The sequence below is a fragment of the Rhea pennata genome, chromosome 1 (assembly GCF_028389875.1).
Source record: "Rhea pennata isolate bPtePen1 chromosome 1, bPtePen1.pri, whole genome shotgun sequence".
Taxonomy (NCBI): Eukaryota; Metazoa; Chordata; class Aves; order Rheiformes; family Rheidae; genus Rhea; species Rhea pennata.
Genome location: NC_084663.1, coordinates 115,616,228 through 115,642,234, shown reverse-complemented (window position 1 = coordinate 115,642,234; position 26,007 = coordinate 115,616,228). Strand labels below are relative to the sequence as shown.

Below are 26,007 nucleotides of genomic sequence, written 5' to 3'. Positions count from 1 at the left end.
CAAAATCTATTAGCAGTTATGAGAAACTAAGGAAGCAGGGGTTGCTTGTTCATACAAAACTCAAAGCTGTAATTTTGAAAAAAGACTTTTATTTAAAAGTAGTGAAAACACTGGAAAAAGTATAAGTTAATCCTTTAATTTGTCAGTGTATCTAAGAAGCATAAGCATATTCCTGCAGTTGTAGACAGTAGCTCCCAGGTGTAACAACATGATTTGCAAGTCCATTCCTTCTTTAGCCAGCTTAAACATGGTTGCACATAGAAGGCGGCTTCTCGGGTGAGTTACAGCAGTCGCTCATAGAACAGGAGGTACGCTTGTGAGCTCAGCACTTTTGACACAGACACAGCTTGTACATGGGTATCACTAATATGGAACCATTGTCCTTTTACTGGTTCTGTTTCTAGAGCTGTAAAAGAAAATTGAAGAGGCAAAATTTATTAAAAAGTACTGAAGTAGACATGTTACTTTCTGCAGTAAGAAGTAATTAGGAATATTACTGATGTCCACCTTGAGTAGATTCTCCTCGAAGGACAAGGTCAGAAAGATGATTGTTCATATTTCTCATTTTGGCATAAGCAGTGTAGTGTCCAGATCTCATTGTGCCGCTATGTTCAACAACTCCATAGAGACAGTACAATACTTTCGTATTCCCTTCAGCCACATTCTATAAAAGCAGAAGTGTAGGTACATCACTGAGGTACTGGATTTTAACACGGCCAGAATATAATTTCTTTTAGTCTGTCTTTTGTTTACTGATGAACAGAAAATTAGTTGTCACAGATTCATGCAAGTTGCCACAACTATGACCAGTAGAAGCATACTGACAAACTTGCATAAGTTACAAAATATCCTGTACTACCATGCAAAATAACTGAAACTTGGTAAGAATTGTATAAAGGGATTCTGCCAAGCAGCATAATTTTGAAAATATTAAAATATGGAAAGGCAGAATCTGTTCCTCTACATCACCACCACTTACTTTACATTTAACTGAACAGAAAGGAGCCAAGTCTAGCACTTCAGGAAACTTGATATGCCTGTTAACTTTTCGTAGATTAAATCCAGCCTGAATAGGACATAAAGAAAAAAAATGCAACATTGTTAGAATGTAACATATTAAGACATATTAAGCTTATCATCATTTACTGCATATTTCACACTGAAGGGCTAAGACTCCTTACAAGATACACAAAATTAGGTTTACAGTAAGATGGACAAAACTGCTTCTTTTTCCCCCTCTATCCCTGCATTTTTCCTTCCCCACCCCCCTCGCCCCAGCACCCAAGCTTTTCTTGCATTACAACATTGCCTCTACATGCTGTGCTGGAGCATGAGTTAAGACAAATCTAACTCACTCTTTTGGTATCTTAACAATGGTAGCAGAAATGGAAAAGAATTAGCTCTATATACTTATGTAACTACTTTGAAGGCATCTCTTACTTCTCAGATACTGTAGAACTGCAGTATGCCTGACGAGCTGATTTCTGATTGCCAGAACTGAAGGAATTTCTACTCCTACCCTATTCAAATAATATCCTAGTATCAAAATTGCAGGAGCGGGAAAAAAAAAAAAAAAAAAAAAAAAAAAAAAAAAAAAAAAAAAAAAACTAAGGAAGTATACACTGTCTGTTCCTCAATTCTGTTATGGTCTCTTTGAGTACCCTACATATTTCTAATTACTTTGTAGAATTGATTTTCATCTACTTAAGAGCTATACCCCTTATTTTTCAAGCATTCTGACTACATCACTTAACAGCTTTAAATTTAGAAAAGGTAATACTGTCTCCCAGCACCATTCCTTTTTCACTTCTTTCTTGAAAACCTAAAGCCCTAAAATAAAAACATCGCTGTAACTTGGAAAAAAAGGGTAGCCACCTTTCCTTTGGTGTCTACAGATAAGGCTTAAGTTGCCTTGCTTTCCATTCACCCTTCCCCACCCCTATAAGGCTTCAGTTTCTTCTCTTCTCTGACTTTACTGACCCATTTGTTGCATTTGTTTAGTAAGGGATCTCGTCATGCCTGTACTCAAAGGTAAGAGTACAAGAACTGCTGTAGTAGCAGAAAGCAATTATTACTAAGACACTACTTGATACAGGAAGCAATAACAGCAAATGAATACACAGCAAAAATGTATTCCCAAAATAGTATTTCCCAGAAAACTAGTTAAAAACAAACACACTACCACAAACAGAAAAACCCACCAATGCCTCCCAAACCCGGGGAGGGGGGGGGAACAGCCTTAAAACAAATTAAAGCATGCTAACACCAGTTCTGTGCTAAGCTAGTGCTATACAGCTATACACATATGTATTTTTGCAACAACAATACAAGTTACCTGTTGAAATCTCTTCAAGTGAAGAGTTAAAATTGGAGGAGCAAGAGAAATAAGCATTTGTTTTTTGGCATTGGTATAAATATACTTCTTTTCACCTACAGAAAACACAAAGTATCAATGATTAAACTCTAAACAAATGTTACAGCAAGAAATTGATTATTCTTACTATTTACACTGTTGCAATATCATCTACTACAATGACTGAGAAAGTGAACACTCTCCTTTAACAGCATTAGCTGTACAACAGCTGTCTTCCTGCAGATCCTCTGTCACAAAAGCAACCATGTCTGAGCAACATCAGCATAAGCAGGATGAATTCTTACATCTCTGCAACTCCCATAATCAGAAACTGCACGGGGCTTTTACTGGTCTTACAAACAAATGCCAACATATTTTCCTGCAACTGTTATAGCAGAAGTTTTACATTAAAGAAAAGCCATCTGCTAAATAACCACTCCCTATATTCACCCACATCATGAAGTTTTAGATTGAAATACCCTCCTTCTTCCTCGCTCAAGAAGCCCTAAACCAGCCTCAGTCCTCCTCAATACTCCTTCCACCCTGCAGTATTCTCTACACAAGTTTGTGAACCCGCTACTCTGCTCAAGTAAGAATTTACTCATATGTTTCACAAACTGTGCAGAAGTAAGAGGTTCTCACAGTGTCATTTGAATACTAGGCCTACTGATCTAAGATTAGGTTGCAAGTTACACAACTGCTGCTTCAGGAACACCACTCCACCCACCCAAGCGACAAGAGGGGACTGTTTTAGAGTTTTCTTTCTTTCTTTCTTTTTTTTTTTTTTTTTTGAAAGATAATTTTCATACTTTTTAAATTCTTCTTTGGTCCACAATGTCTTTGTGTACATACATCACAGAGTAGTTTATTAGTCTCACTAAGCTTTTCATTACGGGTAAATTGATATAAACAGTGATGGATTGAACTTTCTTCTAGGTTCAGGTCTTCCCTGTTTGCTAGAGTACAAAATGCTGTTTCTGGATCTTCAGTCACCACTTCATGAATCTTTGTTGAAACAGTCTGAAGGTCATCTGAAATACTTTTATCAGATTCAGTATTGGCACACAAGCGTAGTCTTGAAAAGTCTGTAGCAAGCTCCTCCTCCTCCTCTTCATCATCATCATCATCTTTCAAGGACAGGTTGTCAAGGCCATTGACAAACTTTACAGGAGAACCCAAGTCTTCCACAGGGAGATCTGTGTGAGATTCATTTTCCACATGTTCTTGTTCCAGCTTTCCTGTATTTTCATGCAGGCTCTGAATATCTGCACTGTTCCCCTGTATACTTAAGTCTTTTTGCATTAAGCAGTGATCTTTGCAATCATTTGCTGATTCTTCTTGCTTCAGGTCAGGTAATTCAGAGTAAACTTCTGCCTTTATTTCCTGATTATACTCTAGATCTTCTTCTGGTTGTTCAATAGCACAGATATCTGTCAAGTGAAGTACCTTTCCTTGAAGTTTTTGCTGACGGCGCTGGTTCTAAAAATTGGAATACATCATACATAAAAATATAAAAAAGAGTTGAAAGTTTAAATGGTGTTTAGCATTTCAGACCATTTCGCTATCAAAATATTTAGAGCATGCATCAGGTGTCAAAGGAGAGAGGGACAACAGAGGGGGCAAGCGGAATGAGTTAGTGATCTGAGCTTGTCAATTCAAAGTAACTAATGCTAAATTCATCCTCACTCAAATATAGTTCCTCACTCTACCTCTTTACACAGTATCTTTAGAACACAGCTACAGTTCCCCTTATATTTTCCTGATCCTTTTTCATGACTGTATTTTGAAGTGAGAATGTGAGCTGTTCTGAAGGAAAACAACTATTTGATACAAATTAATGCTGCTACAGACCGGCAACATATATTCCACATTGCTTTGGCATTAACTTATTCCCAGCACAGCAGCTTTTAACAGAACATGCAACTTCTTGATAGCTATCAAGAATATGCAATTGCTCTTTTCAGCTGTGAATGAGGAGAAATTTTAATTTGTCATCTTCTCAGTGGTTCTCCTCCTTATAAATTGAAGAAGCAAAAGAAAATTTTTGTTTTATCAGAAGCTGCATGTGCTTCATTAATAAAAGTAAAATATGTATCAAAACCAACCTTGGCTTGTTTTTTGGCCTGTTTCTTTGCCTTTTTCTGAAGGTGCTTGCTTGTACCCGGGAGCTCATCTCTCTGTTTAACATAACAGTTACTGTTTTTATCTTCTTCATCATCTTCAGACTCCTTTTCTTTGTTTTTCTTAGCATTTCTCTCATTTATATTTTTTAATTTCTACAAAAAATAAACAACAAACAAAACTCTTAGAACAAGCACAAAATTAGTTATGTTATTCTGCAGAGTAACATAATAGTAGTCCAAAGAAAACTTCAGGGATGAGCATGTTATTCAAGGAGTTTTTCAACCCAAGAGATGACATTTTAGAGACTAAGGCACAAAACTAAACAATTTATGCCAACCTAATGCCAAGCATACCAAAGAGATATATCACTCCAGAGGCAGTCCCAAGTGAAATGACAAATTCAAAATGAAATATTGTGAACATGTAAAGGGGCAACATTACCTTTGGTTCGAGATGTAAACCTATTTAAATTCAGTAAAGACTAACGTATTACACAACTGAAGACATTTTCACAACTGAACTTCCTGCCACACATGATGCAGCATTGTTCTTCATTTGCTTCTGCTAAAATGAAATTTGTTCTTTGCAGAAGACACGATCCCTTTGGCTGAGGAGATTTCATTTTAATATTTAGTCACTAATGTTTGCACAAGCATTACTATTGACAAGTCTAAAATCTTATACACGCAGATTATCAAAATGAAACATAAGGAACACGTTTCGTTTTGAATATCTAGAGACTGATGAAATAATTAAGTATTCTCTGTTTATACTAACAACATTTCTCAGTCTTCAGAATATCGAGTAAAGTTGAGAGCATCACACCTCTCAATGCATTAAAATTCAATGAAAATAAATATAAAAGCATTTAAATATATTACTGGGAACCTATCACTATCATCCAATTTATTTCAGATTTACAATACTGAAGATTAAATTGAAACATTATTCTTCACAACTCAGTCGTCTCATACTGTAATAAAACATACTAGATAATCTATTTAATTTTGCTTCCGAATAAACCGACAAAGCAGCAAAATCACCAATATACTACCAGTATTTTTCCAAAGACAATTTATGAGCCGCAACTTACAGTAATGATTCTCAAGAAAACCTCATTCTGTATTTTTGTGCAAATTCATTATGTTGACTTTTAAGATGACTTTAGGATGATGGATAAATTCATTCCCTAATGACCATGTAATAAAGGTGTTTATGTATGCAAACAAAAACTAAGAAAGCCAAAAACCCCAAGCATGTACAGTTTCTTACCTGATCATCTAGTACCGGAAGCGACAAATCAAGGAAAGACTCATGGACCAAGGATACCTTAAATGAATATTTAAGATTTTGACTTAGATTTTCTTTCTTTCTTTCTTTCAAGTGACTGGCTTGCTGTCAACATTTTTTTTTAACATGTCCTTGTTTGCATTCAATGCATGCTTTTACTTCCACATACAAATATAAAACAAAGTTTTAATCTACATTCACAAACAGCTGTCCATGACCCAAAAATCTACCAGTCAGTCATGGAAATGAGAAACAAGTATTTTCCACAATATGTTTTTCTTGTGGCCTAGAACCTAAATACTCAACTTAGACTGCAGATACCAAGCTTGCAGGTTCTATCAGGACGTTCATCTAGCCCATTCACTAATATTTCATTCTCATGATGAATTATCCTGATAGCGCACTTTTCCTGTGACAATCTTCCTTGCAACCCCTTGGTCATTCTAGTGCGGGAAAGGAGCAGACCTAATAATCTGACAGAAAAGGAATGAGGGCGCCAGGCAGCATACTGCCTTGAGCTGAACAACTCATCCACTCTACAATTTGCTGGAAAAAGATCACCAAGAATTAAAGAGTAAATTACTCCAGCAGAGTCAGCTCGCTCCTGCTGCCCTTTTTTCCTGGAGGTGCTTTGAAAGGGACTAGAAGATTAGCTTTACAGTATAAAGGAAGAAAGATCCCAACCAAACCACACTCCTCTTTGAAAAGTATGCAGCTAGTCAACACTTAGAAATGTATTAATTGAAGCAAATCTCGTTAATTCCACTTATTTCTACATATAGTTACTTTGAGGTTCTTTTGCAGATTACATATAAAAAATATATTCTAGACTATTCAAAGCTGGCAGTCTACTTACAGTTCTGCATTCCTCGCACATAATCATACTGGTTAATTCTCCACCAAATATTCGATCTACAAAGCTTTGTATTCCCTTTTTCTTTTCATATTCTGAGAATTGACAACAAAATATAAAGTTAATATTGTATATAATATTTTGGTGACCTATTTAGTTATGGCATGCCAAATATAAAAAGAGAGAATACAGTATGTAAGATGTATGATGGAATATGTTAAGATAGTTTCAGTTTCCCCAGAAATTACAGCAAGATTCTTAATTACACAGAATGGTTGAGGTTGGAAGGGACCTCTGGAGATCATCTAGTCCAACTCCCCTGCTCAAGCAGGGTCACCTAGAGCATATTAGACAGGATTGCATCCCAGGTTCTGAATACCTCCAGAGAAGGAGACTCCACAACCTCTCTGGGCAGCCTGTTCCAGTGCTCTGTCACTCTCAGAGTGAAGAAATTCCTCCTCATATTCAGGTGGAATGTCCTGTGTTTCCGTTTGTGCCTGTTGCCTTATGTCCTGTCACTGGGCACCACTGAAAAGAGTCCGGCCCCATCCTCTCAACACCCTCCCTTAAAATGTTTATAGACATTGATAAGTTCCCCTCTCAGTCTTCTCTTCTCCAAGCTAAACAGCCCCAACTCTCGCAGCTTTTGCTAGTAAGAGAGACGCCCCAGTCCTCTAATCATCTTCATAGCCCTACACTGGACACTCTCCAGTAGCTCCACGTCTCTCTTGTACTGGGGAGCCCAGAATTGGACACAAATTAAGCTCCCATTGTATGTCAAGGGAATGGAGGTGAAAACATTTGCAGGAAAACAGTTTGATTGAACCAACACCTTTAACAATTTCTCAACTCAAATACATTTCTCTGTTTTCTCAGAAGAACACTTTTTCCAGGAAGAGTTCCTTTTTCTCTTTCAGAAATTAAGTCAGCGAAACAACTTTCTGAAGCCAAAAAGTGAAATACCAGTATTTGTCAAGATAGGTGCTCTATAAACAAAAACAATTTCCTCAAGTAATAGTTGTGTAGCAGACACTTTGAACTTAAATTTGTTCTTCATTTTCAAATCTAATTTATGTTTAAAAAGTTTTAAAAAATCTTCTTTTTAGTGTTTTTTTTTTTTTTTGAAGCTATTGTTAAATAATTATGGGCTATTAGGATTGAGTAAATCATTACATTCATGTGCTAATAATTTAATTTCTTACATGGTATTTGGGTGATGAAACAGTGCCCAAACATCTTTTAAAGGATAGTGACTACAGAATCAGTCCTCTCTTACTCTGTTCAAGAAAGTAACCCCACCAAGGTCAGTAAGACCTTTAAATACACAGTCTACAAGATATCCAAGCCGTACATTCTAGATGTATACACATGCAAGACAGCATTAAGTTGTTTACTTAAATACATGTCTTTTAGTTGATGATAGTAACATTACTTTGTTGTGTATTTCAATGAACCAGAAAAGTCTGAATTATCACATCAGTAAGTTGTATTTTACCTTTAATTTTCTTTTTAAGTTCTTCTTCATTTTGTTTGTTAGAGTCTGTCAGCGCCTTCAGTATTCCAGCACTTACTCGCTGAAAGTTTAAAAAAATTCACTGTAAAATTCCCTAAACTAATTCAGTCAGTTTTATAAAACGCTTTAGACAGAGGAAGGAAAAAAATAAAATAAAACAACAAAAAAAACATTAAGAACTACCTGTAAAGATACAAAACTGTACCTGTGTTTGGGTATTAAAATCCCCCAAACTCCTGCCCCAACCAAAAAAAGCTAAAAATCAAAACAAACAAACACCCCCCTGAAACGAAACAAACCAACCAACCAACCCCCAACAAGCTTACATACTAACTAAAACACTATGGTTGTGAAAAATTAGTCTGGGGATAAAATACTTTCTGAAAATAAACAAATAAATAAACAAATCTTCAAGAGTTCTTTCAGACGCTTCAGAAGTTAGCAGAAAAGGACATTCTTTAGGACACTCTCCAAGTCCACTATTTTTACAATAGTTTTGGACAAATCTATCTCTATTTTCTGAAGGATGATGGATATGTACATTAAAAAGTATTGAAAAAGATTAGAGCAAGCAAACCTCAACTTTTCTACTTGATTTTACTAGACAAGCTAGTCTAGTAAGAATACTAGGGAAGAAAATAGCACATTGCTTTCTATGAAAGCAAAAGAGATCATTACCTTAGAAACCTAAACAATGTATACAACACACGTAAAAGATACAGGCTACAAACATAATCCTTCTTCAAATGTAGTTTTGTTAAATGAAAATCATACTGTGGCTGCTCGTTAGTATCTCACTACTATTGCTTGCTTCTACAGGTCCATTACTAATCTGGTAAAGCCCTGCTGCTGCTTCAAGTAAGCTTATGCAATGCACTCTACTCTAAGAGGTTGACTTCTCCCAGAAAGAGTTAAGGAGTACACTTTTTCCCCTCTAGCAGAGGTGAAAACCACGGCCTTGGGCACAAAATGTTGAAGTACTGGTACTTCAACCAGTACAACTGTTTACACAGCTGGCATCAGTTTATGACCCAAAGTCCAAAATACCCCCCACAAAACAAAAATCCAAACAAAAAAAATCCCTTTAAATGAACAGACGCATACACTCTGTTAAATACACTCAGTGTTTAACCCACAGAACTCTGAAATAGGCACTCACTTGGATTTCTTCTGTTCTCATTCCATCAAGTAAGTAACGAAGCAATTCCTGACTGTCTTGCTGCTGATAGCCTTTAAATCGTATTGCTCTGTTAAATGAAAAATAATTGTAAGTCATAATTCACCTTAAAAAGTAGATATTCATACTCAGTGACTTTGTTCTATTCTGTCTGTCATGAGCTGTTTTTAATTTTTCTATGAAAGCAACAAGTGTGAGCATATAGAAGTTTCTGAAAATATGAAGGAGTTCTCAATAGGCTTCTTTCATTTTATTTCTATTCATTTATATTTTGTCCCTTACCCTCTTCTTTCAAAACTTAATAAAAAATACGTAAGTTTACATACTGTGATGTAAACTTAATAAAATTAAGAAGAAAGCTGCTGTTTTCAAAAACCCAAATAACTATTTTGATATTCAGTATGCCAGGCAATCGTACAGATACTTACTTTTTACAAACCTGAGCAAAAAGTTCTTTAGGAGTGACTACCCCTTTTTTTGTCTCTTGCATTTCTGTTAGGAACTGATACATGGCTAATGTCAAAGGACCTGGTTGATCTAGATTTATCAGTTGAGGTTCCTGTTTTTAAAAAAGTAAGAACATTGTTATACTTAAATTTTGCGACAGATCTGTCTTATAAAATAGGATATACAAAAATCCCTGAATGGTAGTAAGTTAACCTGACAAAAACAACCAAAGAATAGTTTCTCATGAGATGGAATCAAAACACTGAGCTAAGCATCAAATAATTATTTATTGCTTATATTCACTATATTGCTTATATAGCTGCAATTCTGAATTTCCTGGATTTCTTGTTTTTATTAGGAAAAAATACAACTTAAAATGAACAACCCTTCTTTCCCAGCCAAATCCTGATTTTAATGATACGTACATTATCTAAAACCTGGTGCTGAAGATATGCTCCAGCTTACTATTTTACATTTAGACAAATCACATCATGCCAAAAGTTACAAATTTTTATCCTTTAAATACATAATTATGATGTAATTATGTCTTTCACAACAACTAATACTTATAGCATTGAATCAGTGCTCTCTCACTTCTAATGAAGTCATGGCTCTACTGAAGGCAATGGTGAAGTTTCCACTGACTTTACATCTTAATCTTGTCAGCATTTAACTGAAGCAGCTTCAAAATCCAGAGAGAAAAAGTACTACTTGTTTCTTTAAAGGATTTTTTTTTTCTTTTTTGAGAGGGAAGATATTAATATGGTAGTTGAAGCATATATACCATGGAGAACTCGGGTAGTTCTATTTTAACTGTTGTGCCAGATGTTTTGGCTTCTTTAAGCAGCTCCCTCAAGACTGGAGTTTGTGATAAATTCTGTAGAAGATAAAGAAAGAAAAAGATTAGTAACTGGGGAAGAAGCAGCAGGTCAGAGTAGTTTCATTTGTTACAGATTTTGTGAAAATTAAATTAGCAGCAGTTGTGTTTTCCAAACACAACTACGACAAGGTTTAATAATTAAGGTGAAGGTAAATTTCATAGAGCTATGGAGACATAAATGTGTCCTCTACATACATTACTTTAGATTGCAGAAGCCCCAAATTTACTATCCTTCTGAGACAGACCTTTTGACTCCATCTATTTACTAGCTGCTTCAAAATCCAGAGGTAACATGCAATGCATCTATTCCCTTTGATTAAAGCATGTAACAAGCATCAAATAGTTCTCTAAAACCAGCTAGAAGAGTGGGAATTTTGCTCCAATAAAGTGTCAGTGTAAAGATCCAAAAAACACAAGATTATGTGCAAGTTTTAATACACATGAAAGCGTAAGTTCATTCTATTTAAACACTTATCAGCTGAGGAAGACACACAAGATGGCAACGCATTATACTCATCCAGTTAACATTTAGCTCTATTCGATTTCTTGTTGCCGAGAAAGGTATTTTTGTTTCAACAAACACCAGTGGTCTTTGGGTATTAATCTCATACTCTAAGAGGTCAGCAAGGGTAATGTACCAGACTGTATTTTTATTTACTAAATTAGGCAGCTGGCATGCTCAGCCTCTATCAGTAAAAGATGCTGTTCCTCAAAGATAAGGCAGTCGGTTGTATCCTCTCTTAGTACAAGTCTGAACCTGCAGCTCCACTGTCCCACATTCCTCTGGGTCAATTCTGTATTTTTAGCACGAACCTGTCATTCTTGGCAGAAAAAAAAATGCATTCTAGTTGTGTTGCTGTACAGTATGGCATGTTTAAAACTTTTTTTTTGCTATTGCTTCTTGCTTCATTTTTTTTTTATTTTTAAAAGCAGTAACAACTATTGTACCTGCATAACTGCATTAAAGAAACATGTATTCCCCAAGTTACTAAGTCCTTTCACAGTCACTTCTGAATTGCTACTTGAGTGAGAATTCTCTTCTTTGAGCGAGACCTCTTTTTCTTGCTCATTTCTGCTGTCTTTTATTGTTTTTTTATTTTCAAGTTCTTTGTTTTCCTGTTGTTTTTTTACTGAAATAACAAAAAAACATACCATATGTTAACTCAGTAACAGGAAATGGGTTAGGAAAAATGTTATTACAGACAGCAGAAGTCCTCAAAGTTTTAACTTTAAACACATACAATTACAGAATTATTATAAATGTAACACTACTGTTTTAAGTTCTTAAAACTGTTGAGAGTTGAGATTTAACATGCACACACACCCTATTTGAAATTCCATTTCAGATCAACATATGATTGAAACAGGCTATTTAGCCAACAAGCCATTCATGCCAACAATCCTTGAAACTCAGCATGTGTTATCTGAAATTTCATTCCTGTTACATCACCAACTACATTAGGGCTTTCTATAACATCCATCAGGATGGCGTCTGAGATAGTATCTCATGTGACACAGCACTATTGTGTGGAATGAAATGTACAGGTCTCACTCTCAAATAGCGCTTGTGCTCATTTCATCAACCTAAAAAGCAAAAACTGGGAAGTTTATATTCTTCAAAAATCAAGATATTTTCTCCAAAATTACCTTGGTGTATAGCTCAAAATTTCAATGACTAGTTAAATAAAACCATAAGGGAGTACCACAGAATTTTCAGAATAACTCCTGTACCGGTTCTGCCAGTGTGCCAGTCTTCTCCTGACAAAGTTCGCACAAACTGTAGGCCAATACTAACTTCAAAATACAGGAACACCAACTCAGAAAAAGAAAAAAAGCAGAACAATAAAATCTTTGCAGATGGATAAGAAGGAGGGACAACAGATGAAACACCTGGAACAGGAATCTTCTGTACCCGAGTATCCATCCAGTTCCAGATCAAACCTGAGCTGAAGTTCTGGCAGTAAAAAATTCAAGTATTAAGTGTACTAACAGGGAAAGACTGAGCAAAAGACACTGAAGAATGTGGTCCCTTGTCAGAAAACCTCAGCTTCTTCCTGAACAAATACTCAAAGGTAACTACTGGGGATTGCTGGATGGTTGCTATTTCCCAAAAGAGATGTGATTTGATCTAACTGTAGGATGATGCTGGAATTTTTGGTAACCACAAGTTATAGCACTGTGATATCCAAATTCTTTTAAGTCTTGCAACAGAAATGCCTCATAGAAAAACAGTTTTGCAGGAAAACAGCATGTTGTGGAAACTTTTTAAAAAAATAAAAAAACCTCCCATTTTTTGCAGGTAGACTGTAGGCTCAAAATTTCAGAGTGCTGAATGCACAGAAGCTATATATGCCAGACGTACAGCTTCAGAAGACAAATCCTTTTGTACTCCTTCAATTAAAAAAAAAAAAGGGCTGGGGGGTGGCAAAAGCTAGGAACCTAGTCACTACAGCTGATACATTCAAGAATGACTTTAGAACTACTTAGAAAAAAAAACAACAAAACAAATTACAGCAACAAAGTATCTTTAAGCAATGACAATTTTAAGCTTTCCCTCAAATCTTAAGTCAGATTGAGTCCTGCTGATAAATAAATGTCTTACTTCTGAGTACGGGTAGTGAATTCCTTACTTAAACAACAGCCCGATACCATATTCCCACATTCTCTCCCCCAACTGCAAATGTCATGGTAAGATTGTATCTTTTAATTCCTATTCCTGTATTTCTGTTCTGTAGAAATTTAGAGGATATTAAGCAAAATATTGGCCCAATTAAATTAGTGGGCAAGGATGCTATTTATGATTTCAGAATGCTGACAAAGAAAAACGTAAAGACAGAAATTAGCCTTTTATTTTACCGTAACATGCTCCAGAAGCTAAGCCTCACTTAGTGTACAGTATTGATTTACAATACTATTTACTACATTTAAGGTGTTTTCTAGTTTACTGTGTGTATACTACAGCTACTTACCTGTACGTGATGTGTCAATGCAAACTTGTTTTCTAACAAAATCCACAGTCTGGCCCAATCGAGTTGAAGTATTATATGGAACTTCATTATCACACATGTAGCACCTATCTCCGCCCCAACCCAAAAAAGAAAAACAATTAATTCTAATCTTTAAATGTTTCCAGGTCTTAAATATTTGCTGGTTTGATGCATCTAATAACACACAGCTTTAAAGGTTTTTTTTTTTTTTTTTTGATTTAGAAGTTTTAGAAAGAGTTTAATTTATTGCTGATTACAAGAATAAAAAGTTAACAGAATTATCTTTATTAAATTCTTTTAGTAATTGGAGGATGCAATCTACAAACATGAATTAGACCCTTGAGAGATGTGCTTAGATATCTAGGCTGCAGGTAAATTAAGTACAGCAGAAACATTGCTTAAATACAGAAACTGAAATATCAGGCCCTAAAGGAAATGACTTACCAATTTTACGGTACAAAAAAAAATTTTGGAGTACTTCAGCCAGCCAAGCACTTTATTATATTTGAACTGGACCAGAAACAGATCTGTGCACTCTAATCAACCATATATGCTTTCACTTGCTCTTTTGTTGCTGATACAAATCTATTTCTCTCTTTATGAGCAAAGAACGAACATGGTTAGACCACTGAACTCCTTTAAACAGAACTGTGAGAGAAGCTGCAGTGATAAAAGCTCGTAAGACTGAAATTCTTCCAGAATCTCCCATACAGCACAAAGAGTTATATGGACAAATTTTGTAGTTCTCCCCAATCAGCTCTTTGAAGAGCTCACAAAATAAACAGAAGAGAATGCAAATACTTCTGCATTTTGAAACACATCGATTACAGTTGTTAGGCACAAATGCATTTAGCAGATTTCAGGATTACTGAGAATCAAATTATATTTTCTGATCCTAAAAGCAGTAAATTGCTTCCCTAAATCTCTACCATCCTCAGCATTGGTTGTAATTTTCACATGTCGTCTCATTGAAAAAAATCACTCCACTTTTGGAATCTTTGTGTATTTATTTATAGTCAGTCTGTTTAATTTTAAAAATTGGCATCTTCACTCTTGGAATAACAAATAATAAGTTATTCCACAAGCCATTTTCAGCACAATAAACTTTTGTCTGTCAACAATTTTTATAGGTGTTTTTGAAGGAATCGGGAAATAGAATGAAGGTTTTTTCAGTGATGTGTTTGACCAGTGGGGAAAAAACGTAATACATGCAACAGGTATATCATACCAGTTTTGCAAATATACACAATGGCACCTGCTGTAACTCCTAAACAGTAGAATATAATGACTTACTAAGGACTGTCCTCTGTCTCCCTGCTCAAAACTGTTTCTTTTAACTTTTAAAATATTATTTAAGTTAAATTTCAATCTTACACTATGGAAAGACTCTAAAAATCTTCAACTTTATTCATACATTCATTGCATCAATCAGTTCTGATTAAAACTGCCTCTACTTCTATTTAGCAGCCCCACTATGAAATACAGCTCTTGAATGTTTGGATTTATAGCAATAGTTTTACACTAAGTATCATATAATGTTCTATTTTGTACAAATCTGCACAACCAAGAAATTATTCTAAAAGGAAGCAAAATATCCTGCTTAGTCTCATAAGTATGTTGATCTAAAAACCATACATTTTAAAACAGAGAAAATAAAGTATTTCCAAATGATAATTTTAGCACTAACTTAAAAACACAAAAGGAGTTTCACTAGTTCATTAATAACGTCCATTTCCATTCTAGAGATCAGTAAAAATACTAATTATATATATATATATATATATATATATATATATATGCTAAATACGATTAAGTAAAAAGGTAATGTTATATAAAATAAAACCTAATGACAAAGAGTAAGTTTTGAGAAAGAGCATAAAAACTCTACATCAGGCAAAATACTTCTGTATGGCAATTTAAAACATGAAGGTTCTCCACCTATAACAGGCTATTCCTTTAAGAGAAACAAATATTACCATACCAATAGAATTTGTATAGATAGATCTAGTAACATCATGTAATTTTAAAGTTTTACTTAATTATAAATACGGAATTAAGAGGTCGTATTTATTGAGCAAATAATTTGACTATATGTGCATCTGCCTAACAACACACTTTCCATGTGTCAGTATTTTAATTCAGCAAAAGTAGTAAAATATGAAATCAACAATATTCAAAAGTTGGTCCATTTCAACTCTAATTATGAAATTCTAATGAATGAATTCTAATTATGAAAATTTTCTAGTCATAGATTTTACAAGAAGGTAATGCTCAGTAAATCTTAAAAGACTGCTGGGATTTTTGTGTGCAGAAATGCTTACACATTTCTAGAGACACCTCCTAGAAATCACGAAGAAACATAAACTACATTTCAACTTCCATTTTTTTCTAGCTATGTCTTATAACTGTTGCCTGACAAACTCACCACACGCTCCAGTTGTCCAAACTGAGAACCAAACAATGGGGGTCTGATCTTGGCGTTGTATAATGCTTTAAAGCATGCTGTTCTTGAGAATTTCTGCCACAGCCCTATAAATGTTGATAACCAGAAGTGTCACAAAATCCAGTTGACTATCAATGAAACATATATAAAGTCAGAATATAAACACGATTAATCATTTTTAATTTTAAAACTATGTTAAAATAACTAGGTTGAACATTAGGTTGCTATTTCAAGATACATTTCTACAGTGAGAAAAGTAACTTATTGGGTGCATAACAACTATCAAGTTGCTTGGAGACTGGACATCTAACTCTTTACAAATTCCAGATTGAACAACCTGAATGAAACTGCACAAAACCAGAAACTTCTTCAGCATGCATAGTTCTAAGTTTAATAAACCAACGTTAGCACAAAACACCCAAGAAAATTTTGATAATGCTCCTGATTAAGAGCATTAATAGAAATATTATTTTCCTGGCAAAAGAATTCAGACTTTAAGAGGAGAATTAAGTCCTCAGGATGGTCTTTTAGCCTTAAGTCTGCTAAATGCCTTTGTGCCAAGCTTTCAAATACTTCATTTGCAATTCAGAGCAGATATATTTCATCACATTTAAGTACATCAAATCATTTATATAGCACCACCTTCAGATTAAAATTAAGGCAGAATATAAGGGTTTAATTAGAAGCTGTCTTGCTCAACTATATTATGAGCCACTGAAAGATATTAAGACAAAACAACAACAAAACAAGAGATACCCTGTGGCCACATTTTAAACACAACCATATGGAAGGGCCTTCATCAGTCTCCTCAGATTTCTCTCGTGTCTTATCATCCGTCTTGCAGTCCTGACAAACATGCCATTCCACATTCAGCAGTGCCTTTTTCAGATGGCTTTGTTCCAATCCTTTACGGATATGCTTGCACACAGGTTCTACAAAATAGAAAGCACAAGAAGAATGTAGATAGCATAACAAGTGTGAGCACCTCTAGGCTTCAAAAGCACAGGGAGCAATCCAGAAGCTAAGATCATCTTTCTAGAGCCAAAGAAAGGTCGAAAATTTAGCAGGTATCAGAAAACTGTATCAGAAACAAATTCTTTGTTAACTATTCACAATCTGGGGATATTGCTGCATCCTAAACTACTGCATTACTATTAAGTATCACTCAAATCTACTTCTAGTCAGAAAAGCTGACAGAGCTTTTGTATATATAGACCCACCTACTGTGCCAGGCCTGCTGAAGCCATGGGATTACGACTGTGGCATTATGATTCCCACAGCCTCCCAGGGAGTAGCTGCAGCCCACTGCCATGGTTCCCAGTCACCAAGGCAGCACCTGGCCTATAAAAGTGGAGATAAGATTATGCTTCCAGCTGAGTGGCCTCAGTGAAATTATGCAACAGAGTATGGCGAAGAGCAATGGCAGAGTCATCACATCTATATCTTTGTCACCTTACAATACTAGACACTACATAGAGCTCCATCGTCTGGGACTAGTGTGAACCCCATCTATTCAACTAACCTTTGTTAGGAATGATTTGACTGAGAACTTCAATCACACATTGGTGAGAGTTACTCTTAAGAGGAGAATTCCTGATTGACAGGTGATGCATACAAACTGATCCAACTTCTTCCAAATAACCAGTGCGATATTTTAAAGGGAATTTTAATGTCTTTTTATTCGGTGTGTTTTTAAAGACATGTAGCATCATCAACCTATAATTCTTCACTGTTTGCAGTTACAAATGTCTAAATTTGCCAATACAAGGTCAAATATCTGAGAGCATGAATGCTCACATCAAAGTTAAAAGCACAGAGCAACCCATACCAAAAGAAGAAACAACACTTAATATGCTAAAAACCCAACATTATTTCATGAAATTTCAATCCAGGAGAATTGCACAGCTGTTTATATAGTTCAACTCTCAAGTTTTTTTGCTGCAGAGGTACTTTTATAGCTCAGATCAGAGAGAGTATAACAGCTCTGGATTTATTGTTGCTGTGGACCATACGCAAGATTACAGCCTCAAGATGGCAAATTTTTCTTGGTATGAGCTGAAACCAGTAGAAGTTTTGTACCTAGACTTCTGATTCTGACCAAGATTGCAGGGTTTTACCACAGTACAAATGGTAGCCGACAAAAGCTTAGTAGTGCATCTGGAGTTTAGAAGCATTCTTTAACCCTTTTTTATAGGCATAAGCCTCATCTAAAACTTCAAAATTATATTTATTTTTAAATAAAGCTCTTGCATATTGGCTGCTATTATACAGAGGAATTAACTAAGACTGATCACTGCAAGTAGTTTCTGTTTGTGGCTTTATAGGACTTTCTCAGAGTGAGCTGACTTACTCAGCCAACAGAGATGTGAGACGCCATCAGCAACTGCACTGTAACTGATCTTTTGCTGGAAGAAGATGAGAAATAGCAAAGTAGACCATAGTCTCAACTCCAGGAAAAAAGACAAAACAGTTGAAACACCATAGGACAGAAAAGCTACCAGGAGACAAGAACAACCAGGAAACCAAAACACAGCAAATAAGAATTTAAAATAGACAGGCCATCACAGTTTTAGCCAAGAGGCCTGATATAAGTACTCTCTTCCTCCCTCTCTCCTTCCTCCTTCCCCCAGCTAAATTATCATGCTTCAAATTGTTTTCCCCGTGCAATGCAGTATGCAAGATAGGCGGCAGGTAGGTGGGTGGCGAAATATATGAACTTGGTAGAAAAGGCTGCAGAAGAGAATGTTATATAGCACAAGTGAAAACAACAGCTAGAATAACCTGGGTAAACAAGACAACAGAGCTTCAATGCAGAGATCCAGTACAGCTGGAAGGATAACATTATCTATCTGGAATTTTCTCAAGAAGAACAAAGGTGAAGGAAGAGAAAGCTGGATCAAGGGTTTTAAAACAAAAATCATTATGACTACAGACATACTGAAAAAACAAACAAGCACAAAACAAAAAAAGCCCCAAAACAATGACAGCTGAAGTACCCACGGCCAAGACCGAGTCAGTTGATATTGTAGACAGGTGGTTTCTGATAGATATTTAAATCAAAATCTTTTATTGTTGAAACATGAATCTTCTAAAAGTATGCTACTTAAACTTGTCATGACAAGTTCAGCATCTGACTCTACAAATGTTTCATACATTGAGAAGTCTTAGCAGACTTAATAAGACAGTGAAGAACTGTTTGCATGAGTAATCATTTCCAAAAGGTTTATTATTTTACAGCAAATTTAAGAAAGTGCTTCTTGAAAGATGTAAGTTTCAATTATATAAAGTCACACTTTGTAATTGAGCCCTCAAAGTCAATGACTACTGTAAAGCTCTTCTAATATTAATGAGTTTAAGCCTCCTCTGTTTGAAGTTAAAAGAAAGACTTTTCTTCCCAGAACTACAGGCTTCTAGGAAGAAACATACCCAGCATATCCAGAGACTCATCAGCCTGCATGATTTTGCCTTTGGTGCGTTTCTTTCCCATATCTGTGGTCTGTAATTTTCTTTACACAGAACTGGGACCTAACAAAGAAAAATAATAAATCAGGAATTCAGTTTCAATTTTATTTGACAGTAGTTAGACAATACATTATTTCTATCACCAAGTTCTCTTGTGAGTGAATTAATCTGCTTTAATTTGGTATTTTGAAAAAATGGATTATGTTTTAACACAAAAAAATTGCAATCAGCAGCAGCAATATCCCAGTGCAAATTAGGAGAGTGACTGATCACAACAGAGCCCTAAGTCAAGCACTTTTCTTTTAAAAGTCGGCTATGGGACATATGGTAAAAGATTTTTAGCCTCTGGTATGTAGCTCCTGTACAGGCCTATTGTTTATCTCACAAGAGATAATTAAAAAAGTGAGAATAATTTCAAAGTTTTATTTTTGCTATCCACTGAAAATGCGTAAACTAAAAAGGCTCAAAACTGCTGACCTATGCAATCTTTGCAGGCAGGCCTGACCCTGCTGTCCACCCTCCAAGCCACATAAATGTGTCAGCACAGCACTTATATCTGCCTTGCAACATCCATCCTTTCAGAACCATTTCTTAGCTTGGACTCAGCTGCACACTAAGCACAGCAGCACAGCATCCTGCCTGGAGCTATGACAGCCCTGAAACGAAGCCAGGCTTGGGGAATCAAGGAGAAACTAGGACTGAGGGAGTACTGACATGACAGGCAGAGAGGACTTTATGTATTGGAAACCATTTCAGGTGCATGCCTTTAGAACAGATTGCCCAGTTAACTAGAAAGAAGTACGCAATGGCTTCATCAAAAATGGAAGGATCATCTTTAAAAATTTAGCAGCCAGACTGCTCAGAAAGGAACTGCCAGTTCATCCGATAAAATGCCCACACGATCCATTTTTTTTTTCTTAAAAAGCTACAACATTTGGTCTTTTACGACTAACTGCAAGCCGCTAAAAGCCTGCACGACCTGACCTTTCCTTTGCCAGGAGGGCGCGAGCGCACGAACACATACAGCTACCGCTTTAAGCCGCACCGTGCCCGGACGGACTCCTCGGACGGGCCCCTCTGTGCGGAGAAGGCAGGCGAGGTGCGGTGCCCAGCTCCTCCTGGGCGAGCGGACGCTGCTCGGGGTGGTGGCGGGCGGGGATGGGGGCGCCGCTAACGGCTGGCAGCGCCCTTGCGCCTCCCGGAAACCGGGCGATACCGGCCGCAACGGCACGTCCGCCACTGCCGCCACGCCGCGCCGCGCGCCAGGCCGCGCCGCGCCACCAGACACCTGCTGCCGGCAGGCAGCCCCCGCGTCCCTCCTCCGTCCCGTCCCGTCCCGTGGGCAGGCAGCGCCGCCGGAGCGGGGGGCAGGTGGGCCCCGGCCCCACGCCCCCGCCCGCCTCACTCACCCCGTCGCGCGGGACGCGCCGCCCACGTGGGCCCGGCCGCAGCGCAGCCTACCCCGCTGCTCCGCCCCGCCGGCTTCCAATAGGCCGGCGCCGCCCGCCTGAACCCGCCCCCCCGCGCCTTTACTGACGCGCGCCACAGCCAATAGGGGAAGCCGAGTGCCGCGACCGTAGCGTAGCCCGCGGAGCACCGGAGCAGCGAGTCTCGGGGCGGGGGAAGGACGGCAGCCGGGGCGGCAGGAGGGCGGTAGGAGGGCGGAAGCGGGGCCGGCGAGCTTCAGCCGCTCACCTGCCGCTGCCGCGGGGCGAGCGGCTTGGCGACACATAGCTCTGCCTTAGGGCAGGCTGGCAGCTTCACCTCATCCCTGGGCGGTTGAACAACGGCTGCCGTACGCGCTTCCGGCGCGTTGCATTATGGGGAGGAAGTGCCATGAGGCCGCGTCGGAGGGGGGGGTGTGTGTGTGAAGGGGAGCGCTGTGGCTGTCGGCGCATGCGCAGCACCTCTCCTCGTCCCCGTGCGTGCGTTTTCCTCTCGGTGCGCGACAGCAATGGCCGGCGGGGTGCGGTGCAGCCTCTGCCCCCCACCCCCTGCGGCTGAGCGGTTAGGGACAGCCACGCAGCCATTGCCGTGCCTCGCTTCCCCTGTGAGGCTGCTCGAGTAGCCTGCCTTTAAAAATGAGAGCTGTATGTTGCATTAATGGGGTTAACAGCTCTGCCACGTCGGCAGAACTAAAGCTAGGTGGTTGAAGGAAGTCTGAATTGGTAGGTGGATCATAAAATGGGCCTAGTGTGCCTAGCTGTTGTACATGGTTTTGATTTGAAAGGCCCCTAAATACGCTTCTGTCCAGTATTCCAGTCACCAAACACAAAAGAACTGTGTGCTGTGTGTGTTGGATTGAACATTTACTTTCTGTTGAAACTCCAACTCTTGTTCCATCTCAGATTAATGGAAATACTACAAACTCACCACATACCTCTTCAAGCTTTTGATTGCCTAGCGTATATTAATAGGTTTGGTTACAAGGAATAATTTTTTTGCTGAGGTAGACAATGAACTTGTTCATGTATTCATGTTCTTCTCTCCTAATTTCTCCTTTTCTTAGGAAATAGAAATGAGTAACCGAGAAGAAGCTGAGATACAAATTTCTGAATTAGATTTACTCTCTAGCATGTTTCCTTATGAAGAGGAGTTCATTGTGACTGACCAGTTGGCTGTAGCAGAACTGAAACATTATGTTGAAAATCAGTGTGCAGAGGTGCCATCTTCAAAAGTTCAATTTATAGTGAATGTAAAGGCAGAGATCCCTGAGGCGTCTACGGTACTGCATATATTTTTGTAAAAAAAGAAAAAAATATATATAAATATTGTGGGACTTCAGGCCAGATTCTAGAACTTCCTTCAACTTAATGTTTGAACATTTGTTTTTAGGTGGAGTTTTCTATGTGCTGTGCTTTACCATTTAAATATCCATCTGTTCTACCAGAAATCACTGTGAGGTATGGCATTAAAAATACAACTAATAAAAATGTTTAAAAGCTACAATGTACTACATAAATAAACGTATAGTAGCAAAAAGCAGTCCTTTTTCATAGTTTACAGTCAAATTGAGCCAGATGGACGATGTCAGAAGAAAAACAAATCTGCAAGGGTATGATTTCTCCAGTGTCCTCAACATACGTGTGAGAAAAATGGGAAAAGAATGGAGGAATGCCATATTCTGTCCAGAGTGGTCACATAAACCATTCACAGGTCTGATGCTCAGACCTAACTTGTACCTTAACGTTAGCTGAAGGAATGAAAGGTTGCTCAATGGTCTTATTTTTTCCCTTGTCACAATACTATTACTCCCTGACTTACCTTATATTCATTGGAACAAAAATATTTTAGTGAAGCATTCTGTAACATTGTATATTTTAGAAAATTACAGATTGATAACAGTAAATATGGGGACTCACACATTGATTAAGTACTAGTTATGAACTTTGCATAGCTAAACCGATTTAAATATCGACAGTAAGTGCAAACCATCTAACTATGCCTGATTTTTTTAGCATTTTGAAGTAAAACTGGAGAACGTGAACTGTAAGCAAACTACAATGTATTTATATTTTTCTCTAGGTCACCCCTATTAAGCCGCTCTCAGCAGATTCACCTGAACTCTGATCTAAAAACATTTTTGATGCAAAACTGCAGTGGTGAGCCTTGCATGTTGAGTGCAAGAGAATGGGTTAAAGATCATGCAGTTGCTTACATTGACAAAGAGGTTTCATCTTCCTCAGTGACGACATCAGATACTATGCAGTCAGAAGACACCATTTTCACTAGATTATGGATCTACAGTCATCATATCTACAACAAGCAAAAAAGAAAGAATATTATTGACTGGGCCAAGGAGCTCACTCTGTCAGGGTTTTGCATGCCTGGGAAACCAGGTGTTGTTTGTGTAGAAGGTCTGCAGAGTAGTTGTGAAGAGTTCTGGTCAAGGTTAGCTTTTCTTTGTACTTTATAATTAAGTACTATTAGTGGTTAGAATATTTTGTTTTTCAGGTTGTGTATGTGGCCAGAAGGTGGGAAGCTCATCCCACCTTCCAGCCTCCTATCTGTGGAGTATTTGTCTCTGTCACAGTGTATTTACAGGTCTGAATGTCCACTGTACTGCTGGTTACAATGATGAAAGCTGCTAATACACAGTGCACATTTCTGTTTCTATTTTCTATATATTTCAGTGTGCAGCAGTGGACTGCAGTACCCCCATCTTGTTACATACATATGTTGTTATATTGTTTTATGTTCATATTTTATTCTGCTCTCATCATTTACATTTCTGAATAGTGCAGAGTAAATGAACATTACTATTTGATTATACTAGCTAAAAGAGTACGAAAACTCCTAGGATGAATAGGATGCAGATGTGAGAATTCTTAGTACAGACAAGGCAAAAGCAGTTACTTTAAATTTAAACCACATCTTCACCAATTATTCTGTGAGGAATACCATTAAAGATTTTTAATCCTGGGAAGATATAAAAAGAAACAAGCTCCTGCTTGTGTGAGTGTATGCATTTGAGTAGTATTTCTATGATGAGCTAGGGAGACATTCTCTCTGCCAAGACACATGGACAAATTAAATTTATTGACTTCAGTGATTTTAACTATTTCATCGTATCTTCTAAAATTATCTGCATTTTAAAGCTAGATTCATATTTCTACAATTGCTTTCAGAATTAGAAGATTAACATGGAAGAGAATTTTAATTCGTCACAGAGAAGATGTTTCTTTGGAAGGTGGAGGATGTGATGAGATTCAGAAACAAAGAAAGTTCTCTGCTTTGGAAGAAAAATGTTTTGATGCACATGGTTCCAGAGGAAATCATATGGATTTAGGTCAGCTGTATCATTTTTTAGAAGAAAAAGGATGTGCTGACATTTTTCAAATGTACTTTGGAGTTGAAGGACATTAGATTGCTACAGGTCCAAGTGCCTATGTTTGTAAATTAATCCTTTAAGAGATTCTGTAGCTATTCTGCAACAGTTGATCAGCAAAAGGAATAATAATTTTTAGTTTGTATGATAAATGCAGTTTTCTATGAAAACGAATATTCAGTGAAATCTTGAATAATGAAAATGACTAAATGAATGCTTTTAATATAGCATTGGGTTTTAAGATTGTTAGAATATATCCCTAATTATAAAGACAGAAAAAATGTTTGATAACCTACTGGGCAGAGTTCCAGAACGTGGAATTAAAGTGAATAAATACCTGACTAGGAAGAGACAAAAATGAAGTGTAGCCATCTCAGGAAAGAAATACTGATGTTTACATTACTTATTACTCTATTTATGTACACTACATGAAGACTTTTTAGTAACAGTGTTTGTTTCTTTCTGCCTGGAAGCATATTCTGTCATGGTATTAATGTGAAAGAAAAGAGAAGGGCAGCTTCACAAGTCTTAGTCTTGTAAAGCTAGGATACTAGTTTGTTTCACTGAAGCTAGGATATCTACTAACAAGAATTTTCCATAGATAAAAATATGTGTACAGGCAAGAATGAGACTGTGGTACCTCCACTACTTTTGTGGCTGAGGAGTCTAGTTGGTTGATTACTCATGTTACAGTAGAAGTTGGTTGATTACTCATGTTACAGTAGAAGCTTACCTAGGCTCGGGCTCCCTTACAGTACACTCCAAAATAGTAAAACAATCCTTACCATACTGAGTTTACAAATTTGCAGTGGTCTAATTTAAAGTGCTAATTCAATGCTGCATAAGCTTTTGAATCTGATTTCAACAAATTCATATTCAAGATAGGAAGGCTATTTTTTTTTCCTTCTGCGTTTATGGTTTCTCTGTCTAAATCACGTACGTGTCATAAAAAGCAGACACAGGTTACTACTGATGTTAATATTACTGTGTAAATCCAGTAAAATTACCTTTCAGATCTCATGCGTGGACTTTGTCAGACACATTTTGTGGTGGTATTTTTGCAGTAGTTTCATTCAACGAGTGCAGTATTGCTGTTTGAAACCTTGACAAATTGTCAGTCCTTGTAATTTTACAGGGACAGTGCAGCTTAATCAAAAGGACCTGAAACATGTTTGACGTCTGAATACTTTTAAGACATGTTAATAGAAACCAAGTTCAAACATGTTTCAGATAGATTATTTTAATGCTGTAATTTTCACAAAAATGATTATGAATTGTGCATGGTGATTTTTTTGGTATTTTTTTCTGTCACTAACTGATCACTTTTTACAGGAGTATCCTTTTTTAAAGGAATAGGCTTGGCAAAATAAATCCAAAATAACACCAGCTGTGCATGTTCTTTTTCAACGTGATTACTTACACCTGTACGTCTGGCACGATGAGCAGACCTGGCGACGTGGGCACGTCCCAGGAGGGTAGTTCTGAGGCAGGAATATCAACACCCATATTTGCAGAGAGCTAACTTTCCCCTGAAGCCGTTCCAGCGTGGCTTTCGCCCGTCTGATCCTAACCGACGGCTACGCCCCGGCACCTGAGGCAACTTGGCGGGCGCCGCCAGCCGGGCAGCGCCTGTGCGCATGCGCGGGCGCC

The 26,007-nt window shown here is 37.4% G+C and overlaps 2 protein-coding genes and 1 long non-coding RNA gene across 10 annotated transcripts; 1 reads left to right on the top strand and 2 right to left on the bottom strand.

The window, feature by feature from the left end:
• Positions 1-69: 69 nt before the first annotated feature.
• On the bottom strand, positions 70-21,315 carry USP16 (ubiquitin specific peptidase 16). 8 transcript variants are annotated; one of them, XM_062598153.1, is made up of 18 exons: positions 21,225-21,302; positions 19,494-19,592; positions 16,824-16,999; positions 16,050-16,153; positions 13,607-13,710; positions 11,586-11,767; positions 10,542-10,634; positions 9,739-9,869; positions 9,293-9,380; positions 8,116-8,194; positions 6,624-6,715; positions 5,750-5,806; positions 4,459-4,629; positions 3,163-3,832; positions 2,336-2,430; positions 980-1,066; positions 508-664; positions 70-406 (listed from the first exon to the last, which is right to left on the bottom strand). In XM_062598153.1, the coding sequence occupies exons 2-18, from the start codon at positions 19,552-19,554 to the stop codon at positions 282-284; spliced, it is 2,472 nt and encodes an 823-aa protein (XP_062454137.1). In that variant the 5' UTR covers positions 19,555-19,592; positions 21,225-21,302; the 3' UTR covers positions 70-281. The 8 variants fall into 8 exon arrangements, with proteins under 8 accessions (XP_062454137.1, XP_062454160.1, XP_062454146.1 ...); XM_062598176.1 differs by lacking the exon at positions 21,225-21,302 and adding an exon at positions 20,939-20,977; XM_062598162.1 differs by lacking the exon at positions 21,225-21,302 and adding an exon at positions 20,575-20,654.
• RWDD2B (RWD domain containing 2B) lies at positions 21,080-25,377 on the top strand. Its single transcript, XM_062598219.1, has 5 exons — positions 21,080-21,182; positions 22,039-22,254; positions 22,365-22,432; positions 23,055-23,420; positions 24,158-25,377. Exons 2-5 carry the CDS (start codon positions 22,048-22,050, stop codon positions 24,393-24,395), a joined length of 879 nt encoding a protein of 292 aa, XP_062454203.1. The 5' UTR covers positions 21,080-21,182; positions 22,039-22,047; the 3' UTR covers positions 24,396-25,377.
• On the bottom strand, positions 22,105-25,980 carry LOC134152667 (uncharacterized). Its single transcript, XR_009961049.1, has 3 exons — positions 25,778-25,980; positions 23,188-23,285; positions 22,105-22,257 (listed from the first exon to the last, which is right to left on the bottom strand). It is a non-coding gene; the product is annotated as an uncharacterized LOC134152667 (long non-coding RNA).
• Positions 25,981-26,007: the final 27 nt, after the last annotated feature.

Coding starts and splice junctions, on each gene's coding strand:
- USP16 (XM_062598153.1), bottom strand. CDS start 19,554: ATGGGAAAGAAACGCACCAAAGGCAAAATCATGCAGGCTGATGAGTCT. Junction 11,768..13,606: donor CATTGACACATCACGTACAG/GTAAGTAGCTGT, acceptor TTGTTATTTCAG/TAAAAAAACAACAGGAAAAC. Junction 6,716..8,115: donor ACTTAAAAAGAAAATTAAAG/GTAAAATACAAC, acceptor GTCAATTCTCAG/AATATGAAAAGAAAAAGGGA.
- RWDD2B (XM_062598219.1), top strand. CDS start 22,048: ATGAGTAACCGAGAAGAAGCTGAGATACAAATTTCTGAATTAGATTTA. Junction 22,255..22,364: donor AGATCCCTGAGGCGTCTACG/GTACTGCATATA, acceptor ATTTGTTTTTAG/GTGGAGTTTTCTATGTGCTG. Junction 22,433..23,054: donor CTACCAGAAATCACTGTGAG/GTATGGCATTAA, acceptor ATTTTTCTCTAG/GTCACCCCTATTAAGCCGCT.